This window comes from Silurus meridionalis, chromosome 18 (genome assembly GCF_014805685.1).
Source record: "Silurus meridionalis isolate SWU-2019-XX chromosome 18, ASM1480568v1, whole genome shotgun sequence".
Lineage (NCBI taxonomy): Eukaryota > Metazoa > Chordata > Actinopteri > Siluriformes > Siluridae > Silurus > Silurus meridionalis.
This window is the reverse complement of record NC_060901.1, coordinates 7,817,399-7,838,267: the sequence shown is the minus strand read 5'-3', so window position 1 is coordinate 7,838,267 and position 20,869 is coordinate 7,817,399. Positions and strand designations below refer to the sequence as shown.

Sequence of the window (20,869 nt, the reverse complement as noted above, 5' to 3'; positions counted from 1 at the left end):
GTACAATAACAATTATTGAAAACCGTGCAATATTACCTATGTGCAATATGTTTGATAGCGTAACTACTTATTGGTGGTCTCTTTATGTTCTTTTATATTTATATAATATGTTGTATATACTGTATCATGTTTCAACTTTTTTTTATATATATTTGCACATTTCTTTTTCTTTGCTGCTGAAACACAGAAAAAACTGTGCTGTTTTCCCACTTTGGGATGATTAAAGGTATATCTTATCTTATCTTATTATCAAAATGCAATCTTGAAAGTAATTTTTTGTGACTTCAAACAATAGCTTTTATTTCGTACTTGAAGTATTTCAATAAAAAAAAATTCTGAGCCCTGGCTGACAAGACCTTTAAAAATAAAATGCATTGTCTTGCACCTCTAGTCCTTGTCTAGTCATGTTTCTCAGCAGTGTGATACAAATTAATAATCTAACCCTGACATCCTATTTGAGATCCTGTACCCTGGACATGATAACTGCTATGCGATCAAAGGCAGTCTGCCTCGTCTTGTTTTGATAAGGTAATTTGTACAAAATCGACTTTATTTTTCAAATTTGCTCTGCATGGGTGAACAGACATGCAGGTAAATAGATTTATACAGTGCATATATAAGCAGCTATATATAGATAACGCCTGTAGCGTAAATTATATACTGTGTGAAGCAGTTGTTTAACCAATCAGATATAGGTGAAGGCACTGGGGCCATCTATCAGGCGTACAATAACATCAGCATTTTCATCTCCTTTGTTTGTATAGTCACTTGTCACAGCTCTCAAACCACATCTGCAGCAAACTGCACAAGCTCAAATATATTCATGCAGATTTAATAGCTGTTTTTTCATGACACAATGGCTGAGAGAGGCGAAGAAATGGATTTGGTCACAGATATTCTTAAAAGACATTTTCAAGACGGACTTTTCAAGAAAAGCTGGACATCACGAGGAAGCTCATCCAAAACAGTGTATGTAGCGCCACTTTAAGGAGACTTGTTAAATTGTGTTAATAGGGTTTCTTGTTTTAGCAATGCCTTTTATTCTCACTGCATGAGATGACTGTCCATGATGCAATGCTCTGTTATACTGCATTTCTGTATAATTTAGCTGTGGCATCATGAGGATGGTAATTAGAGGTGGATTGATGGTGTACTGGACACGACTGAGACCTAAGTGTGAAATGCATGGCCTGCCACTCATAGATATTTCGATTATAATTTCTTTATTTCCATGTTTCATCACAAATATGCTGCTTCAGCCTCACTTAATATACATAGCAGGAGGTTCTCTTTTGTCTTTAGCTACCTGTGAGCTTCTTTTTTGTATAGATTTTTGTCACCAAAATGAAAATCAGCAGTACCATTAACATGCGTGTGTTCTTACCGCATTTAGCAATATACGCAAGTTCGATGTAAAGCAATGTAACCGTAAATCTGTTGGGAATTTTTGTTCAGTTTGGCCTCTGAAAACATTCGAACTCAAGACTGATAAATGAGGCCAGGTATATTTAGCACGTTATGGCAAGTTAAGTGAAACTCTTAAACCATCACAAACGTTTGAAAAGTTTGTGACTATTTGGGAGACTTTACAGAACTGAATTTCAAAGGTCGCTATGAGGTCTTGCAAAAAATCTTTAGTTGTTCACTTATGAAATCAGAAAAAATGAGGGGGCAGAACAGCTGGACTGCAATTCCCACACCGAGGGAGAGTGGGGGAGCGAGGAAGCGTGAGGCATGATGAACGTGTCTGCAGTACTGTCATCTGATGCTCCTACTTGACAGTCTCTTTTGGAGCTCACCCACTCCTCCTCAATGCTTCATTCCTTTTCAGTGTCACTGTGCATTCTAAGAAAGGCTTCCATCTAATAAAAATAAATGTATATAGTTGTGTGCTTTTTTCTTGTCTGTGAAGGATGTGAGGGGTGTTTTTATGTGGAGAGTCATTAAAATCTCAGTGTCTGGCTATGCAAGTAAAGCCAAGACAGACATACACAGAAAGAAAGAGACAGAGAGAGAGAGAGAGAGAGAGAGAGAGTGAAAGGGACAGAAAGAAATGCTGTCCATCACCTCATGCTGCAGCTGGCACTCTCAGTAAATCTAAAGCTTTTGTGCTGTCTGTTCCAACAGTGACTTTGCCAAACAATGTTGAAATATACCTAGCTATGTTTCCTAAAGTTAGGCAAGAATGGCAACAGCTTGGCAAGAGCATGGCAAGAGCTGTTGAATTCAGAGCACACTGTTGTAGAATTCTCAATACAACAAGGCTTACACAATGCTACATGGTTTCTATAAATGCATTCACTTTAATATATGAACTTTCCAATAGTAACAAATTATAAAGGGACTTGAATGGCAGACACGACACAAGTTTATATAAATTGTTGCAGTAATTTAGCATCTTTGGAATCACAATTCTCCAGTGTCAGTGCTTTGTAACAGCCATTCGATACTGGAAAAGCTGACAACAATTTACAGGTTTCAGTATGGAGGGTTTCCACATGGTCATTTTACCATAAGAATTCATGTAAAAGCATTGAATCCGTTCCCAGATCTTGTGTGCGTACACCACGTTCAAGCTTTTCTACAATTAACATATCCCAAAAGACCTTGCATTTTATCAGTTGTGTATGAAATTTTTTTATCGGCTGTATATACCTTCATTTCCAGACTATAAATTGCACCCATATATAAGCCGCACCCACTGAATTTTACGATTTTTTAAATATTTTACATAAATAAGCCGCACCTGTCTACACTAATGTACTTTACACAGGCTTTAATGAAAAACACGTCACACACGGTGCAACGGGTGAAATATGTTGCACTTCCTTTAGGAGCATAGCGGTATTTTTGAAATAGCATGCCAGAAGCGAGCTCTCCCTTCACCCAGACTCAACGCGTTACAACGGCTTGTATCTAAACAGTAGTCGACTAAGAAAGTCATTGTTCACTGTATTCCTCCTTCCTTTTACAACTATTTCTCTCAGGAATTTATCTTTTGGCATCGTCGTGCGTTTAAAATCACCCAATAGAGGTTTTTTCTCCCGATGCCGTGCAGCTCAGAACACAGGTGAGGTGCGTTTTTTTCGTTTCCGTTCAGAAATTCTATTGGTCAAATGTTATGGGGTTCAGTTTTTTCTTGAAGTTTGTGAAACCGGGAAAAACCCAGGAAAAATTCATAAATTAGCCGCTTCGTTGTTTAAGCCGCGGGGTTCAAAACGTGGGAAAAAAGTAGCGGCTTATAGTCCGAAAAATACGGTATTGGTTTTGTGTGAGTGACCCTTCTGGAAGTTTGATGGCAGGTACAAGAATGTGGGAGACATGATTAGCATTTAACAAACCATCACAAACCAACGGTCAGCCAAAGGAATGGATTGAAAAATGTGCCCTTGACAATCCCCCAGTGCCACCACATTTATGAGTGCTCTGAAAAATTAAGGCTCTCTCTGTCTAGCCTGTGGGAAATTAAGATGAAGGAATAGAATAGAGCCAGAGAGCTTTAGGTGACTGTGAGCATGTAAGTCTTACCCTAAGGGGCAAAAGCATGGCTGTTATAAATAAAAAAGTATGGCCAAGCCTATTTCTGTTGCATGCAAAGACATAGTGAGCAGTAAAACCAAAATTTCCCAGGAATCTCTTGTTTGTCATGTATAGTCACATGACATGATCTGCGACTTTGAGTAAGTTCCTGAGTACCTCCAGTTCCTCACAGCAGATATCATCAAGTCTAGACCCATAAACCCAGAGGGCAAAATGAGAGTTGGATATCATTTCATGGCAATTACTATCCACAAGCAGGTTTAACCTGAACTATCTACAACCACAATTGTAAACAAGAATGCAATAACGTCTGCAATTAATTCACAAGCAGTATTAAGATGAAAAGATATGATAAAGAGATTAGTGTTTACAACAATATATAACATTAAAATACAGATGTATACGGCCTGGCAAACAAATTACACCTCATTATTAAGAAATGGTTTTGAATAAAAAATTAAAACTCTACTCAGAGTTATATAGTGGATTAGGACAACAAAACACCTATAAAACCCTTTCACAGGTAATGACCATATAAAAAATTTAAAACGATTGTTGCAGCACATATTAACTGTCATAAAGCATGTTAAGTTAAATCAGGTGACAGATTGTTATTATATTGGGTTATGACAGTATGTTATAACCTAATTTGTTATGTGCAAACCAGTAGCTGTTACATAATAGATGGTGTAAAGTATTTCATTAATATTTTCCATTTATTTAATTGTATTTAATTATTTTAATTTGTGCCAATTGTATTGATTACCCAATTTAATCAATAAAATAAAAAAGTATATTGCAATAATTAGATTTATTCTATTTAAATTTTAAAAATAAAATATTATAAAATGTTATATATTATTCAACCAAGCAGGAATTTTATTTAAAATTGCTTCAAAAATGTAAACTGTTCATATGTTGATGATCACAAATGTGAAAAATAATGCGATAATAAAAAACGACAACCAATTATATGTTTTGCATTCCCTAACCGTACCGAATTGAGGTACGTACTGATTTTGTGTACCGTTACAAATGTCATGATTTGTATGCTAGTGTACCTTTGGTATGTAAATGTCATGTTTCTGTGATGACGTGATTTAATCATGACCCTAACACTAATTTAGAAACTGCGAAAATATAAATGAGTCATTTTGGAGTCATCCACATCCACAATGACGAAAGCAGGAGAAATCATTTATACAAGGTCATGTGTCCTGATTATCCACTGCCCTTATATAAAGCTACTGGAATAGATTAATCCAGGTCTCTTTTCTAAAAAGCCTAAATCAAGCCTTTATTCTTCCAGTTTACAAATTATATTCTATTTAGTTGTGACCTCTGGCTAAACCTTAATCTTTGTAACCTCTATAACTAAAAGCACCGTATTTGCTTCTCTTCAGCACCTGTCAAGTGGGGGAAAAAAAAAAACATATTTCAATTTGTTGCTTCCTTTAGGCCCTACACTTCTCTCTCGAGGCTGGCACCAAAACAGTAATTATCAGCGCTCCCAGAATAGCCTAGTGAGGCCTTTTGAAAACTGCTAATTACAACTTGATGAAGAGTGGGTTACCACAAGTTTACTATAAACCAGCCCTAGAGATTCTAAGGCTCCCATTTAAAAAATAAAAAATAAAAAATTTCGGTGTGAAAGTTAAGGAGCTCCCTTAGCGCTTCAATTCAGCTGAACCTTGATGCATTATTTCTCATTTTGCCACTTGAATAAATTTAGGATTGTGGACTGCATATAAGTAGTGCTATTGTCATTTTAAAAGCAACCTATTACAATCTGTTTGAACTTTTCAAACAGCGCAATTAGTACAGTTTGACTAATCTCTTCCACACCAGTATACTATAATGATTTATCACCCCACTATAACCCAACCTTTTTGAGGTCTCACAAGGGTTTTTTCTTAGGGATGTCTAAGAAAGATTTTTTTTGTTGCCACTATCTTCCCTAGCATGCTCATTAAGGAACAGAATCTCATTCCAAACTCTGTAAAGCTGCTTACAAGCAGTGCAAAAATCTTTGGGTGAGCATGAAAGAAGTTCACTTCAAATTCTCTCAGTGCAGACTGCTTTCAGCCTGTGCTGCAGTGAATCGTGGTAAAATTAAATTACTCGCCAAAGCAATGCATTATTCAGCTTCATGCAGATGATGGAGATGTAGATAGAGACGAATCGTCCGAATGCCTACTAGAATGAATGCATTAGGTGGCCGGCAGACCGACAACAAGCTTCATTAATTCTCTTTAATTAATCTGCTCTTACAACTTGATCAGTAAGAAAAGCAAGAACTTTCAATGTGAATAATTGAACCACATGATTGATTTGCCTTCACCAACTGTTTACCAAGTAAGATTATTTGTCATCTTTTCAAACCTTGAGATGATGTATTGTTTCATACCTGAACCGCTCACAATTTGGTCGTAATCTAATATAGTGAATTGAAAACGCAGTGCACAGTATAAATAACGATATCATGCAAGATCTAGAAATACATTTGTTTTAACAAGTCCCCGATGCCACTCCAACCTACTGACCCTTTACTTTTACATCTGCACTTCATAAATCTTGATAAATCCAGCTTTAAATCTTCAAGAAGCTGAAAAATGTCACCGAACTGTATTCTTATGTAGGAAAAATTACAAGTGTGCTAGCAGGACTGAGTCCTCCACATCACTATAACACTTTCCGCTTAACAAACTATTTGCTATTAACAAATACAAATGTTTTTGAACAGAGTACAAATGCAATATTATTAATACACCATAAGAAAAACACAAATAACTATATGAAGAAGCAAGGTTAGAGCTGATTTCTTTCTAGCCCAGAGTGTAGATTCCTGCAGTCTATCAATAACATGTCAGGTTGAAAAACCAAGACTGAAAAACTTAGAGATTCCACCATTAAATCTCCATTTAAGATGACAGTTTTCAGCCCACTTCACTGACACATCCCTAACACGCCATTAGCAGTGATTGAGAAGGAACTTGTGAAATGCAATCATAGGTGTAATGAATCTTAATGAGGTAGAATAACAAAAAAAAAAAAAGAAATGAGGAAGAAAGAGAAGAAACTAATGTAGACATAAGCATCATCCAAGCAAACTACAAATTTCACAAAAGGACTGATGACCTATGAATAAAGTTAGTGTTCTTTATTGTTGTGTTGTTTAAAATATTAGGAGTTTTAAACCCAGCATGAACCTTTTAGAGCAGTCCAATCTTCAAACACAAAATCAAAATCACAATCACTTCTGCCTATATGCCTAAGTGCTGTTATTTCACACTAGATAAACAGGTTGAATCTAAAAATTGCAAGAATTTAACAGAATATGCACTGAAATATCGATTCAAATGTTTTTCTTTTGTTGTATACTGTTGATAATTTCTGTAAATAGTGTATTGACTTATCAATCTTTATCATGTCTATCCCTTCCATTATAGAACTAAAAAGACAGAAAAAACCCTTAATTAGTATTCTCTGTTAGGAACAGCACCCACTACAAAAAAAATAATTGTTTTTTCAGCCAAATTGTGTTGTGGCAAAGCTTTCTAGTAATCAATGTCATCCTAATTCCGAGGCCAGCAGTGGAAAAATCTTTAAACCTCTTAACTCAGCATTAAGAATTGAGTTTAACTCTTATTATGTGAATCAGGGAGAAAAATCTAGAAACTCATGCAATTAAGTCCATGCCATGATGAGCTGCAATCACATATTAGCAGAATGTCTGTTTGCAGGCATGTGCAGAGTATCTGGTGATGTGTTTTCAAGTGATAGACGCTGTGCAGCTCGCCTTTGGGCAAAAAAGAGAAATATCAACATATCATATGCAGTGCACAACACGATTCTAAAACAAATGAAAATATTCAGGAGAAAGCTGCAAATCTGGGTTTTATACACAAAGGCAAGAGGTTAATTGGAGTGCTTGCCTGTTATTATGCCATTTTAATATACACACATATTTACACACACACATACACACACACACACACACACACACACACACACACTCTCACACACACACACACATATATATATATATATATATATATATATATATATATATATATATATATATATATATATATGAATTATTAGCCATGCAGAGCAGCTCTCTACCCCTCTTATTAAATTAAAATTACAGACCTACTCAGAGTGTGTGACTATGGCGTTTTATTTATAGCCTTGTCATTTCAGCAGGATCTGCTACTTGGTATTTGCCTCTTAAATATTGCAATCAGCAATCCATTCTGATAAGATGTGATGTGTCAAATCTTTCTTTCCCATTTCAGTACACCAGTGACCTGGTGTACTGAATATATCAATATTTCCAATTAGAATTGCACTTTTATACATTTTCATCCCCACAAGTTAGCTCCTATTATCAATTACTTTTAAAAACTCGTTCCTTTAGTCATATTCTGTCTTGTAATAAAGTAAGACAGAAATGCAGCTTTGCATTATTAAGAAACTTAAAGATGCTATGTCCTAAAGATGTTTCTATGGTAGGATACTAACAATTATATACCGATAACCCACACATTAAAACCACCTTCTTAAATGGTGTATTACCCCACTGTGCAGCCATATCATTTCTGACCCATCAAAGCATTGGCCACACAAGACCTCTGAAAGTGGTGATGTGGTTTTCGGAAGCAAAACGTTAGCAGCAGATCCTTTCAGTTCTGTATGTCTAAAGTGGGGTCTCCATTGGGATTGAGAAAATTTTGGGGTAAATAAACGCCTTGAATTCTTTGTCATGGCCATTCCTGAGCAGGTTTAGTAGTGTGGCAGGGTACATTATCCATCAGAAAGAGCTATGGTCTCCATACAATGCTATTAAGAGGTGTGCTTGTTTCAAAAATGTTTAGGGATGTGGTACATGTAACATCAGTGTGAATGCCAGAACCAGAAACACTTTTTCAGCAGTACAATGCGGATCACCACACGGCTTGACCTTTTCTGTCACCAATTTACAAATTCACCAATTCATTTCCTTAGATCATTTTTATTATAATCACTGTATATGGCCTACAATTTGCCCTTTGTCAAAGTTGCTCAACTCTGAGAACTGCTCAACTGTCACTGGTTTTAATGTTAATAACCGATCAGTGTGATCCTTTATTTTAATTTAAATGAAATAAATTTCTTATCTTGTTATCATGTTTAGATTATAAGGAACAGACACCATAGAAGTTGATTAAAAAAAAGCACAAAAATATAAACCTAACATTTGCCTTACAGCTGGAACTACTAGAAAATGAACAACACTTTCTGAACAGCCAGACTCTAGAATTCAACAGTCTTGTTGTATAACTACACATAATGTCCACATACCTCTGGTTGCTTCAAATTCAGCACAGTAAAACCATCATTATCACTCAAGCAGAGGTGCTCCACACAACCAATGATGTCTGTGACATAATTTTCTATGCACGTTAACAGAATTCCCATGACCTTGGAAATTCTCACAAGCCTGTAGCTCACGACAGCATGGATTAAGCATGAAATTGAAATAGAAAGGCTGCCAGCTGAAATTAATTAGAAGATAAACAGTCCAATCAATATAGAAATTCAAATCCAGTTTAAGGTGCCGGAATGTCACGCTGTCTTATTCTTAGCCATTTAAACCTGGATTTCATTTGATAATGAGTGAAGCTTAAAGCATCTTTGTGTTGTATTTATAGGACTGTTCACATTTACCAGACAAATGGCACTCTGATTAGTGCTGTTATGATAATCTGACATACAGTACGCATTCTAACGTTGAGATAAATGAACGGAAGTGTTCTGTGATAATTTTTTTTTTTTTGCAATCAGAAAAGCAGTGTTATGTTATTATTTCAGTTGTAATAAATTCAGTTTTAGGCAGGGAAGGTGCAGCACACATGGTCATTTTGACCTCTGTGGAATGAAGCACAGGGGCTATGCTCAATATTTTCCACAAATGACTCCAACATTTGGTCTGGAAAAAAATTTGTGTTTAATCTGACTCCAAGATGAGTCATACGTAAGGTGGTTCAAGGACAGACACCTGAATACATACTGTGATGAGAATAATGTAACGATAATTTAGTTTGTTCATTCCTAATAAATTGTATCAACCAATCAAGGGCATTCTACAGATGTGATATTGATGTCGTTTAAATCTACAATCTTAGATAGACAGAATACTTGAAAATGATCTCATGTGAATACTTTATCAATAACTACATTGCAGTCCTGTAAAAATTGTTATTATTACACCATACTTGAACATGAACATGAAACTTCATGTCTCTGTTCAAACTCTGATTCCTCTGTTAAAAAACAAAACAAATAAAAAACAATACATGGGTAAAGCCAAAGCATCACCATGATTGACCCTTTTGATGTGATGATCATAAGAATACTTATAAGAAACTGTTGATTTTGTATAATTCAGTACATTAAATAATAAATCAACTACAGGCTGAAGGTCTATAAATGATTTACAGTGTTAACCTACTTTGAATTAGCATTCGAGCAGCTTCTCAGAGCAAAGTTGAGAGGAGTGGAAGCTAGATGTTGGCATATTGCAGCAGTGAGCTGTTCTCTCTATGGATCCACGTGCAGCAGAGTGCTATGAAGAGCTGCGTCATGCCTGTGTGTGTGTGTGTGTGTGTGTGTGTGTGTGTGAGCCGTGGGCCTTGAGCTCAATGCTCTCTAGAGGCCCAGCGTAGGCTTGCTGCACAGTCATCAGGCGCCTTCTGGAGAGGCATTTACATCTCTACCTCTAACCAGTGGAAAACAGAGCACAATCAACTCATGAACTGGACACCAGAGCTGTTTCAATTTTGAAATGAAGAATTGATCAGCTATAAACTTTTGGTATAAATACTGTATTTGATCAGTGATCGGCCAATATTAGTTTTGGTGCCTTAGTTTAGAACATGTGATCACAGGCAGTTTTTTATTGTCTCAGATCAGAAGTCACTGCTATTTGGTTGTAAAACTATTGAGCTTCACAGTGAAGCAAAGCAAATAATTTAAACACCAATAAAGTGAGCCACCGTTATACTAATGGTGCGGAGCACATTTTACAGTATTGTTCACAAAGCTAAATGATCGTGACCGAATGATGACATTTTATTTTGCACTGGTTAACCAGTCATGCTCAATAGTCCTATAGTTAATAGATGCCCTATTTTATTTCCAGATGTTGTGTTTCCTGAGCTTTCTCCAATAAATATAATTTCTTTAAGAATAACTTTAAGAAACCCCACTGAGTTTACAAGCTTAAGCATATGTAGTTCAGATGTGAGTCCAAATTCAATTTCCATGAGAAGCTTAACAGTTCACTGGAACAATATGTCACCGTGCTGCAAACTCTGAAGCCATTACTAAAAACTATTCCCAATTCAAATTTCAGTTTGATAGTTTAACAGTTATATATATATATATATATATATATATATATATATATATATATATATATATATATATGTATGTGTGTGTGTGTGTGTGTGTGTGTGTGTGTGTGTGTGTGTGTGTGTGTGTATTAAACACCTTACTTTTCCATTCAACTCCTCTGGGACTAATTAAAATGCTGACTGAATACTGAATAAGCATAAATCTTCACACCCACACTCTCATAATACTCTTATGATTAGGTCATAATCATTATAAGTCATAATCATTATAAGCGATTAGGTTTTAATCATTATAAGTACAGTATAGAGCATTTAAATATTTTGATGTTTTGTATCTTTGCAAAAGATACCACACTGTAAATGACTAAAATATTGTTAGGATATATCCTGCCCACACTTGGATGATGAATCAACATTGGATGATTGTTCATGATAACCATTAGTACATTATAACATTCATTCTTGCCCTGTGAGTTTTTTGAGTTTTCACTAGTTTCCTCCATGTGATTCCTTTGAAAATGATACAATAAACTAAAACCTTTATTTTAATTATTGTAAAGTATTGCAGTACTGGTGTTAAGACCACAACTTATACTTATCACATGCAAAATTTTACACACCCAATATATTTTCTCAGTACTAACCAAGACTATATCATCTCCATGAAGAAATATTAAACGTAATGTTCTCTTGTAACAGTACAAAATGACAATGTCTGTCTCCACACATGGAGTTATAACGCCTATAAATTTCAAGTGACTGCTTCAAAATGCTTCATCTTCTTTTGCTCAGAATAATAGCAGCTGTACTTACAGTGTAATAATATAAAAAGGATTAAACTGAAGCTTCTTAAAGACTGGGCTATACTTATTGTGTATACATAATTGGACAAAATGTAGATGAGTTAATTAATTTTTTATTAAAAATTGCATAGTAGGTAAGGGAAATAATACAGCCAGCATATTTGAAATGGCTCAGCTTTGTGTTGTGTTGATCTCATCCTGGTCTTGCCCTACTCTTATGCTCGGTTTTGAATCTGGCTTTAATGGCTATGGTTGTGGTCTTAACATTGTCTTGGCCAAGTTGTCTTGAATCCAATAATGCTATGCCACACTAATGGAAAGTCTTATAGGATAAAGCTTCATATACAGTATTAAGCTACATATTATACTCTCACTGATGAATTCACTATCTATAAGAGCTCTGTATAAAACACATGTAGATTGCTACGGTAAGAGAAACACAGCTGAGAAATTCGGCAGGGATGTAAAAACCTGAGAAGGAACTCTGACTGAAAATGATTAGTGTATACTATAACATAATAAGTGCCTTGAAATAAAATTCAGTATGCAAATACTATGATGAACAGTCATTAAATTAGCACATATATATCTTTATGTTTACAGCAGCACAAATGGAATGATTACAGTAGCATGAATACAGTAAATAAAATTACTGACTATTAAGAACATTAATGTAGAAAAAAATACATTGCTAAACAGACAGATATTTAGCATACATTAGAGAGCCTGATACATTTCGTGAATAAAAGCAACCACCTTCTGTCTTAGAAAAAGGCCATTTGACTGACATGGATCCAGAGCTTACACCAAAAACACTAGGTGTGAGATGGCAATAAAAAAACTAGGTGATATACACACATAATCTCAAACTTATTCACATTTAGGGGCAATTTAATGTTACCAATGCACTATGCTTTTCGCGGGGCTGGGAGGGAGGAAATCTAGAGGAGGAAATCTACATAAGGAAACTCCATATGAAAAGTCAGACAGTAAAAAGTGCGCAGAGTCGAATTTGTGAACCTGGAGCAGCGAGGCTTCAACTCTGCCCATTGTGCCATGAGACAAAAAAACACTAATATTAACTTTAATATTTTTAGGGATATTTTAAAATGCGTGATACTCAAATTACAGCACTTAACGTTTAGCTGGGAAAATATCTAGACACTTTGTAGAACGTGTTACATGTAGAACATGTTGCTCATCTTTGTCTGAAATGAGATAATACTTTATGAATAATGTATGATAAAAAATACACCATGGACAACTCTTAGGACACATAAACTGTCTGTTTCAGCTCGTTTTTCCTTTCAGTCAGTTTCATAAGCTGCCATCAAGTTTTATAGTCCAATCATTTTAAATTAGGGAAAGCTGCTACTGTGGCTGCATTTTACTTTAACACATGGTTCTCTAGATGTGTCACACAGCATGTTCTTATAGGCAACAGCATATTTACAAAGACTTTTATGTATAAGTGTAAATTTATTACCCAAGAAAATAGTCAATTATTGATTTAACTGATCTATTCTCATCAGGGTTATAGAGGATCTGAACGCTGGCCAAGGAGCACAAAACACAAGGAGGAAAAACTCAGCCTGGATGGGATGCCAGTCCATTGCACTGCACCATTAGCACACACCTCATAGTAAAATACTGGCATGTGGTTGCGTGAAAAGAAACCGGAGGACCCAGAGTGGAGCAACACGAACACTGGGAAAATGATAAACTCCACAAAGTATAAAAATATATTTCTGGATATTATTTTCACGTTATATATTAAATAGAATCTTACAATAACTATCACAAAAGAAAACATTTAAGAAATGTAAGTCAGGCATTTTTTTTGCAAATGCAATCTGCAAATGCAGAATTTCAATAATAAAAATAATATAAACAAAATAATTATATAAAAAATCTATAATAAAATCTCAGTACATTTCATTTTCAGAATACCCATATTAATAATGTTATCCCCACAATATCAAAATTGTTTACAGTTTGTAATTTCAGTAATTATGTTGTTGTTAATACCACACGAATTACCGTACTATAAGCCGCTACTTTTTTCCCACGTTTTGAACCCTGCGGCTTAAACAACGAAGCGACAAATTTATGAATTTTTCCTGGGTTTTTCCCGGTTTCACAAACTTCAAGCCAAAAAACTGAACCCCACAACATTAGACCAATAAAATTTCCGAACAAAAAGTTCTGAGCTGCACGGCATCGGGGGAAAAAACCCATCGGGTGAGTTTTAAACGCACGACGATGCCAAAAGATAAACTCCCGAGAGAAATAGTTGTGAAAGGAAGGAGGAAGACAGTGAACAATGACTTTCTTGGTCGGCTACTGTTTAGATACAAGACGTTGTAACGCGTTGAGTCAGGGTGAAGGGAGAGCTCGCTTCTGGCAGGCTATTCCCAAAATACCACTATGCTCCTAAAGGGAGCGCAACATATTTCACACGTTACACCGTGTGTAACGTGTCTTTTGTTAAAGCCTGTGTAAAGTACATTAGTGTAGACAAATATTTGTAAAATTCAGTGGGTGCGGCTTATATATGGGTGCGCTTTATAGTCCGGAAATTACGGTACTATAACCGCAAATTTGCTCCAATTTTGCTCTTTACACACTGCATCATCTATTCAGATTTGCAATGTAAAACAGCCACAACTTTGTTTTGCGATCTTAAAAATAAATCTTCTTTAAAAGTCCTCCTCCTTCTGCCCTCCATTTTCTTATCTCATAAACTTTTCATTCCTCATCGCCATATCTCTCTTCTTTCTTTATCTAAGCCGAACATTTATCTCATTTCATACTACCCTTCGACATTGTCCTTTCATCTTCAGTTACGAACACACACATTTTATCCATTAAGTAATGAGGTATTTCCTGTAGTCTGATGACAGATGTCTCAAATGAAGCTGCGTCACAATTTCTTAAAAGCTCCCAACCCACATGAGAAGGACCTTCAACACTTTTACACGTTTTAGAAATGAGGTGAAGATGTGCAGTACACCTGAGAGGAGTAGGAATTACTCACACACAAAAGTGGGACATTCATCTTTGTTTTCTGCACTCAAAGGAGCTGTGAAATGGCTTCGAGATTTTCACCTCGTTCGCTCCAAAGTCACAGTGCAATAAAAATGCATCAAAGCCAGCTTTGGCAAAAAAAACTGGTGCTTTGCATCTTAACTCTGTAAAGATGGCAATCTGTCGAGTCATCTGTGTATTCTCCGGGGGCAGGAGCAGGAAAGAAAATGACAGCGAGAAAGTTCCAGAACGATCCATCTATAAATCCGCTCTCTTAGATAACACATGAGATAACAACAGCAGGTGGATTTGCAGGTGCTAGGTCTCCTGAGTGGGAGGAATACTGAATCTCCAACTACTCAGAAGGTGCTAAAGTCAATTATTGAATGTCCCTATGTTTACAGTAATGCAGGTCAGTTGATAGAGAGCTTATTTTTAGCAATGCATTAATATTACTGAAGTTCACAATATGTGCAATTGACATTTTGTACGCAAATAAACTGCACAAAAATTCTACTACACACAACTTCTACTTAATAATAATCGTAATTTTCTTGTTAACAGAAAATATTCATGATTATTAATTATTAGTATGGAAATCAGTACTCTAAAACCTAGCTGATATGTTAATTTTACATCATACTTACTTGTTTTTAGATTCATACTATCTAGCCGATTTGTTTGATGTCATACGTTTAGGTCCAAAAAGAAGTTTAGTATACATATGATGCATCCTTTACTTGGCAAAATTTTATGCCATTTATAAGAAATATGCAAACATTTTTCTTCTTTTGATGCCATTATAAAAAAATATATATTTTATTTTTTAATTAAACACAAATAGTGCATTTGGTTGCACTAATTTATATCAATGGTGCTGTATTTTGCACATCAACACATTTCTAACAAATGACAAAACTACATATAAATTGCATAGTTTTGAACTGCAATATGTAAGAGCAAAACAAAAGATTTAATCCAGTGGTTCTTAACCTGGGTTCGATCGAACCCCAGGGGTTCGGTGAGTCAGTCTCAGGGGAGTCATATGATTCGTGAGCAGAAGTCACACTGATTTGCAGTAAATATTCATTATTATGTTTTTGTTTTTGTGTGAAAATCATGTTTTAATGGTTTTGTTCTTTGAACACAGCGATGTTGATGCAGGGTTTATTTTGAGCACCAGTAAAATATATACCTATGTTTTAAATTTGAAAAAAATCATATTTTATTTTTCCAATTAAGAAGGGTTCGGTGGATGCGCATATGAAACTGGTGGGGGTCAGTACCTCCAACAAGGTTAAGAACCACTGATTTAATCATTGTCATTCATCACTTAAAATTAAATCATTTTTTGTACAGTATTGCACAACCCTACTTTAGTTACTTTAGAAAACATTCTGTAAAATACCTTTGTTGTTGCTACTGCTATGTTCTATCTACACAGTAAAGCAGCTATTAGTATTGTTTGTAAATGTAATTGAGTGCCTTGTTGATCGCTATCAGCAGGTTAGAATAAATCACTCATTTAAGCGGTGCCTACGCAACCGGTTGTTTATTTGATATCTGGCCAAGTACCAGTCCCTACTGATCTCCCGAATTCCTGACTACTGAAATACATCTCTGATAAAGAGGAGATGACAGATTCAGCAATATTGAATATTTTAGGTATAAGAAGTTTGATATATACCTATATATAATATTCACTCTTACTTTCTAAAACAGTAGTTGACATGATGAAATTTCACTTCCTGGTAAAGTAAGAGTCCTCTAAATTCTTGTCACCTTGTCTTTTTGTAATCACTGACGTAACACTCGGAGTGAGAAATGCAAGAAATACATGGCAATCACCAACACCAAAATGCGTAATGTCGAAACAGGTTCGCATTATTGCATGAATTAGAGGAATGGCTGGTTCAACAGGTGTAGGAAGCAGTTGTGCAGCACACCATGCAGCAGAGCGAATGGTGAACTCGCACCTGTTCAACTGTCCAAATTAATAACAAGGCTGGGAACAAAAGGCCTGCTGTGCATGCTTCTCGATTCAGCAAAGCGACACGGTATGTCCTCCAAGAAAAACAATCATAATGATGCTACAAGATGTTAGAAGGAAAAAACTCTTTGAGTTGTTACACTGAATTAACTATCATAGTATACCGACTATAAAGCGCACCCATATATAAGCCGCACTGAATTTTACAAATATTTTTATTTTGAACATAAATAAGCCGCACCTGTCTTTAAGCCGCAGGTGTCTACACTAATGTACTTTACACAGGCTTTAACGAAAGACACGTTACACACGGTATAACGGGTGAAATATGTTGCGCTCCCTTTAGGAGCATAGCGGTATTTTGGGAATAGCATGCCAGAAGCGAGCTCTCCCTTCACCCAGACTCAACACGTTACAACGTCTTGTATCTAAACAGTAGCCGACCAAGAAAGGCATTGTTCACTGTCTTCCTCCTTCCTTTCACAACTATTTCTCTCGGGAGTTTCTTTTGGCATCGTCATGCGTTTAAAAATCTCCATCGGTGAAGTTTTTCTCTCGATGCCGTGCAGCTCAGAACACAGGTGAAGTGTGTTTTTTCGTTTCCGTTCGGAAATTTAATTGGTCTAATGTTATGGGGTTCAGATTTTTGGCTTGAAGTTTGTGAAACCGGAAAAAAACCAGGAAAAATTCATAAATTAGCCGCTTCGTTGTTTAAGCCGCGGGGTTCAAAACGTGGGAAAAAAGCAGCGGTTTATAGTCTGAATAATACGGTAATCTTAACCCTTTTTGTGTTAAATAAGAACTTGGCTCTGACAATGTTCATATGCACAATCTCTCTAATGCTTTATGGGTTAATATAAAATCAACAATCAACAAATAACCTCTAAGAGTGAGCTCCTGTATCACCAGTGACATGCTGGAATTCTCCCTGTTAAACGAAACCTGTGATTAAATGTTTATCTACGATGAGGCTTTTGTATATATGATGCTATTAATACAAGCAGATGGAGGAGGACTATAATGTGGTCATATTCATCAAGTTTTGACATGTCAGCAAATAAAAAAATGAAACAAAAATGGTTCTTTGCATAAACATCGTGCATGAAAAAGTGTGTAACACACACATGGCCATGAACTAGCCTCCTTAAACTATTGTCACTTGCCAATTTGACTGAAAGTATCAAAGTCACTTTAATTTCATTAATTATTTTTTATATATAGTTCGCTAGATCAAGAACTCTACCTGCTCTAAATCAGAGATAAAGTAGTGTGATAAGATTGGGAAAAAATCAAAATATTCCTTGTGACATTTTAATTTCCATAACTTACATGTGTCATTTTAATATTATCTTCCCATCCCTCACCCCATTTCTCAAAATTACCATATTTACATAAGCACACAAACCTTATTTAGCGAATTAAGTGTTTACGATAGCTGTCTCTGCATGCGACTGTAAACCTATGTTAGTACAGTTGCAATTGTTTATAAGGGATTGTTTAAAAGTCTGGAAAACACAGCATTGAACACGCACATCCCAACCAACCATCCCAACCTTCTATAGAAGGCTCAAATCTGATTGGTCAGAAAATCATTGTGCTGGTTCCAAATATGTTTTTCTTTCTATAGTAACATCTTACATAAGGACTTGCATGATGACACTCAACATAACAGATTTCATTTATCCAGTGCTAAATGCTTTGTCCAGTTCAAAAGCTTCATTTCCCCCATTTTTCCGACATGAGAAAGTCATCAGGACAGACAGCTATGCATTTTTTTCTTATTAATTGCATTTAACAATTGAATTGATAAACACTTGTTTCGCTGAAAGATTGTTGTGGTACAGTATAAGAGAAATAAAACACTCAGAGGTTGATGTTATGTAAAAATAATATTGTTCTCTACTGTTGTGATGACTGAGTAAGTCTTGGATTAAGTGATTGGACTACCCAGTAATTAAATTTTAATATAGAGAATGCAGATATTTTAAGTAGTTAAATTACTGAATTTAATCTTCTCTATACTAATACTACTGTAATGTGTATTGGGAATCAGAATGGAGCTGCTGGTTCGGAAGTGAGTATTAGGGAAAGACTGGATCACTACTATCAGATCTGACCCACTGATGCATATAACGGTGCAGGGTGCAAACCTTGTCAATCCTTTTCTGATCTAAAACATCTGTCTAAATCACTTTATCAAGTTTAAGATGACTTTTAGACCAGTGCTATTTATATCTAAAATGAATTGAACTGGTTTAGCCAAAAATAAATGGGGTTGATGGACAACTATTTTTTTTCCATTTTTCCAGCTGATTCATATTTGTGCCTAAACATTAAGTAGAATAAAAAGTAAGCTATGAAATTGTATTAGTGGCACAGGATACGCAGTGGGTATGATGGTGGTATTAAGGTGAGAAGGTCCCTGCGCGTAGGTGACAAAGCCGGAGAGCATCAGAATACCAGTAAAATGGTATAAAGTTCACTTCAGGTTCTTACCGCTTGCGTTTTTGCCACAGATGAGGTGCTGGTAGGGCTGCAGCAGACCCCACAGCTCTGAGTCGTTGTTGATCGCTTGTTCCAGGGACTCGACAGTGAGCTTGGGAACGCCGTTCTCCTTCTCCACGAGCGCGCTCCTCTGTACGCGACCGAACACCTCGCGGAACAGGGTCTCCATGCAAGCACTCAGGTAGATGGCGGCGTGCTCGTGAATCCTCAGAGCCACGCGGCTGTCCACCATCCATCGGAAGAACTTCCCCACGGAGAAGACGAGACCGCAGCGCGCCGACTTGCCGCGGCTAAAGCGGTCGCCGGTGCTCATGTTGTAGAGCGAGAGCGCGCCGAGCGCCGCAGCCACGCAGTTGGCGGAGATGGTCCACGACAGCACCACCTTGATGGCGCTCTGGACCTCGCGCTTGGTGCACTTGGCGTAGCGCAGGCTCAGGCGCTGCGCCTCGCGGGCGATCCGGACCAGCGCGCGGCTCAGCAGCGCCGACAGCTTGGCCACGATGTCGCGGGGCACGCCGGCCGAGCGCACCGCCTCGTCGTCCTTCCGCAGCGCGCCCTCCACCTCGGCCACGCTCCACGGCACCTCTTCGAGCTCGGGCAGCTTGGCACACTGGCCCGAGCACTCGAGGATCTCCGTGTCTTCCGCCAGCACGGTGTTCACCGTGTCCAGACTGTTGTGTCTGCTGTGCATGGATTCGGTCAGATGCCAGCAGTTTCCCCCATGCGGGAACGACGGGTGCGTGTCGGAGCAGCAAAGCGACACGCTGGACGACCTAAACGAGTCCGCCGCTCCACCATAACCGGAATCGAGCGTCAAATCCTCCAGCGTCCTCGCGGCTGCCTTACCCTTGCCTGCCATGGCTGCACCTCATAATTGTGGGCTGTGCCTTGCGTTTTAACGGGAAGGAACAAGGCAGAAAGAATGTGGTTACATTAAAGCGCACGGAGAAAAAAAAAGTCTAAGATGAAAAGTCTAATAATAAAAACAAATTTGTAGGAGAAATCGTTTGGGGAGATGCGCACAGGTGCAGCTCCTCTCACTCCTTCAACACTCAACAGGCGGATCTTCCTCCAGAGTCTCAGCGCCTCTCCAACTTAGTGCGCGCAGTGTGAGAGCTCGATCACTGATACCTTCTCCAGCCACTGCAGAACCACTCGATGGGCGGGGATATGCAAATAATCCATGAAAGTGTCCAATAAACACCCTGGGATTTTGGTTGAGTGACAGCCAGAGGCTGGACTTAACCCGAGATTCCTATCACTGCGTTTAGCTGCTAAGGTGTTGATGGCGAACAAAAGGAATTAAATGCAAGGGAAAAAAAACGGAATCAGCAAAGGACGAATGAAAGTGAATCGTCCTAATCCATTTTGGATGTTGAAATAGACTAATGAGGCGGGAGAAGGTAATAGTCTTTAAGCAACATGTTCCAGGCAGAAGTCACGATGATGGGGGCTGAGATGCCTTCTGACACTTACTGCGGTATAACAGCTGATCTGTTCTGCATCATTTTCACTCCTCATGGCTCATCATCTATCAAACTGCCTGCAGAGGCTGTTTAGGCTAAAGATGCTGGGAAAAAAAAGATAAGATAAGAACACAGACTGCG

At 37.2% G+C, this 20,869-nt stretch overlaps 1 protein-coding gene across 2 annotated transcripts in view; it reads right to left on the bottom strand.

Moving 5' to 3' along the window:
• Positions 1-20,407, bottom strand: part of btbd11a (BTB (POZ) domain containing 11a) — a 175,892-nt gene extending 155,485 nt beyond the window's left edge. For both annotated transcript variants that reach the window (XM_046873443.1, XM_046873444.1), the window contains exon 1: positions 19,254-20,407. In XM_046873443.1, coding sequence (XP_046729399.1) covers positions 19,254-20,121 — 868 coding nt within the window. In that variant the 5' untranslated portion in view covers positions 20,122-20,407. The remainder of the gene's footprint in view (positions 1-19,253) is intronic.
• Between the last annotated feature and the right edge of the window lie 462 nt (positions 20,408-20,869).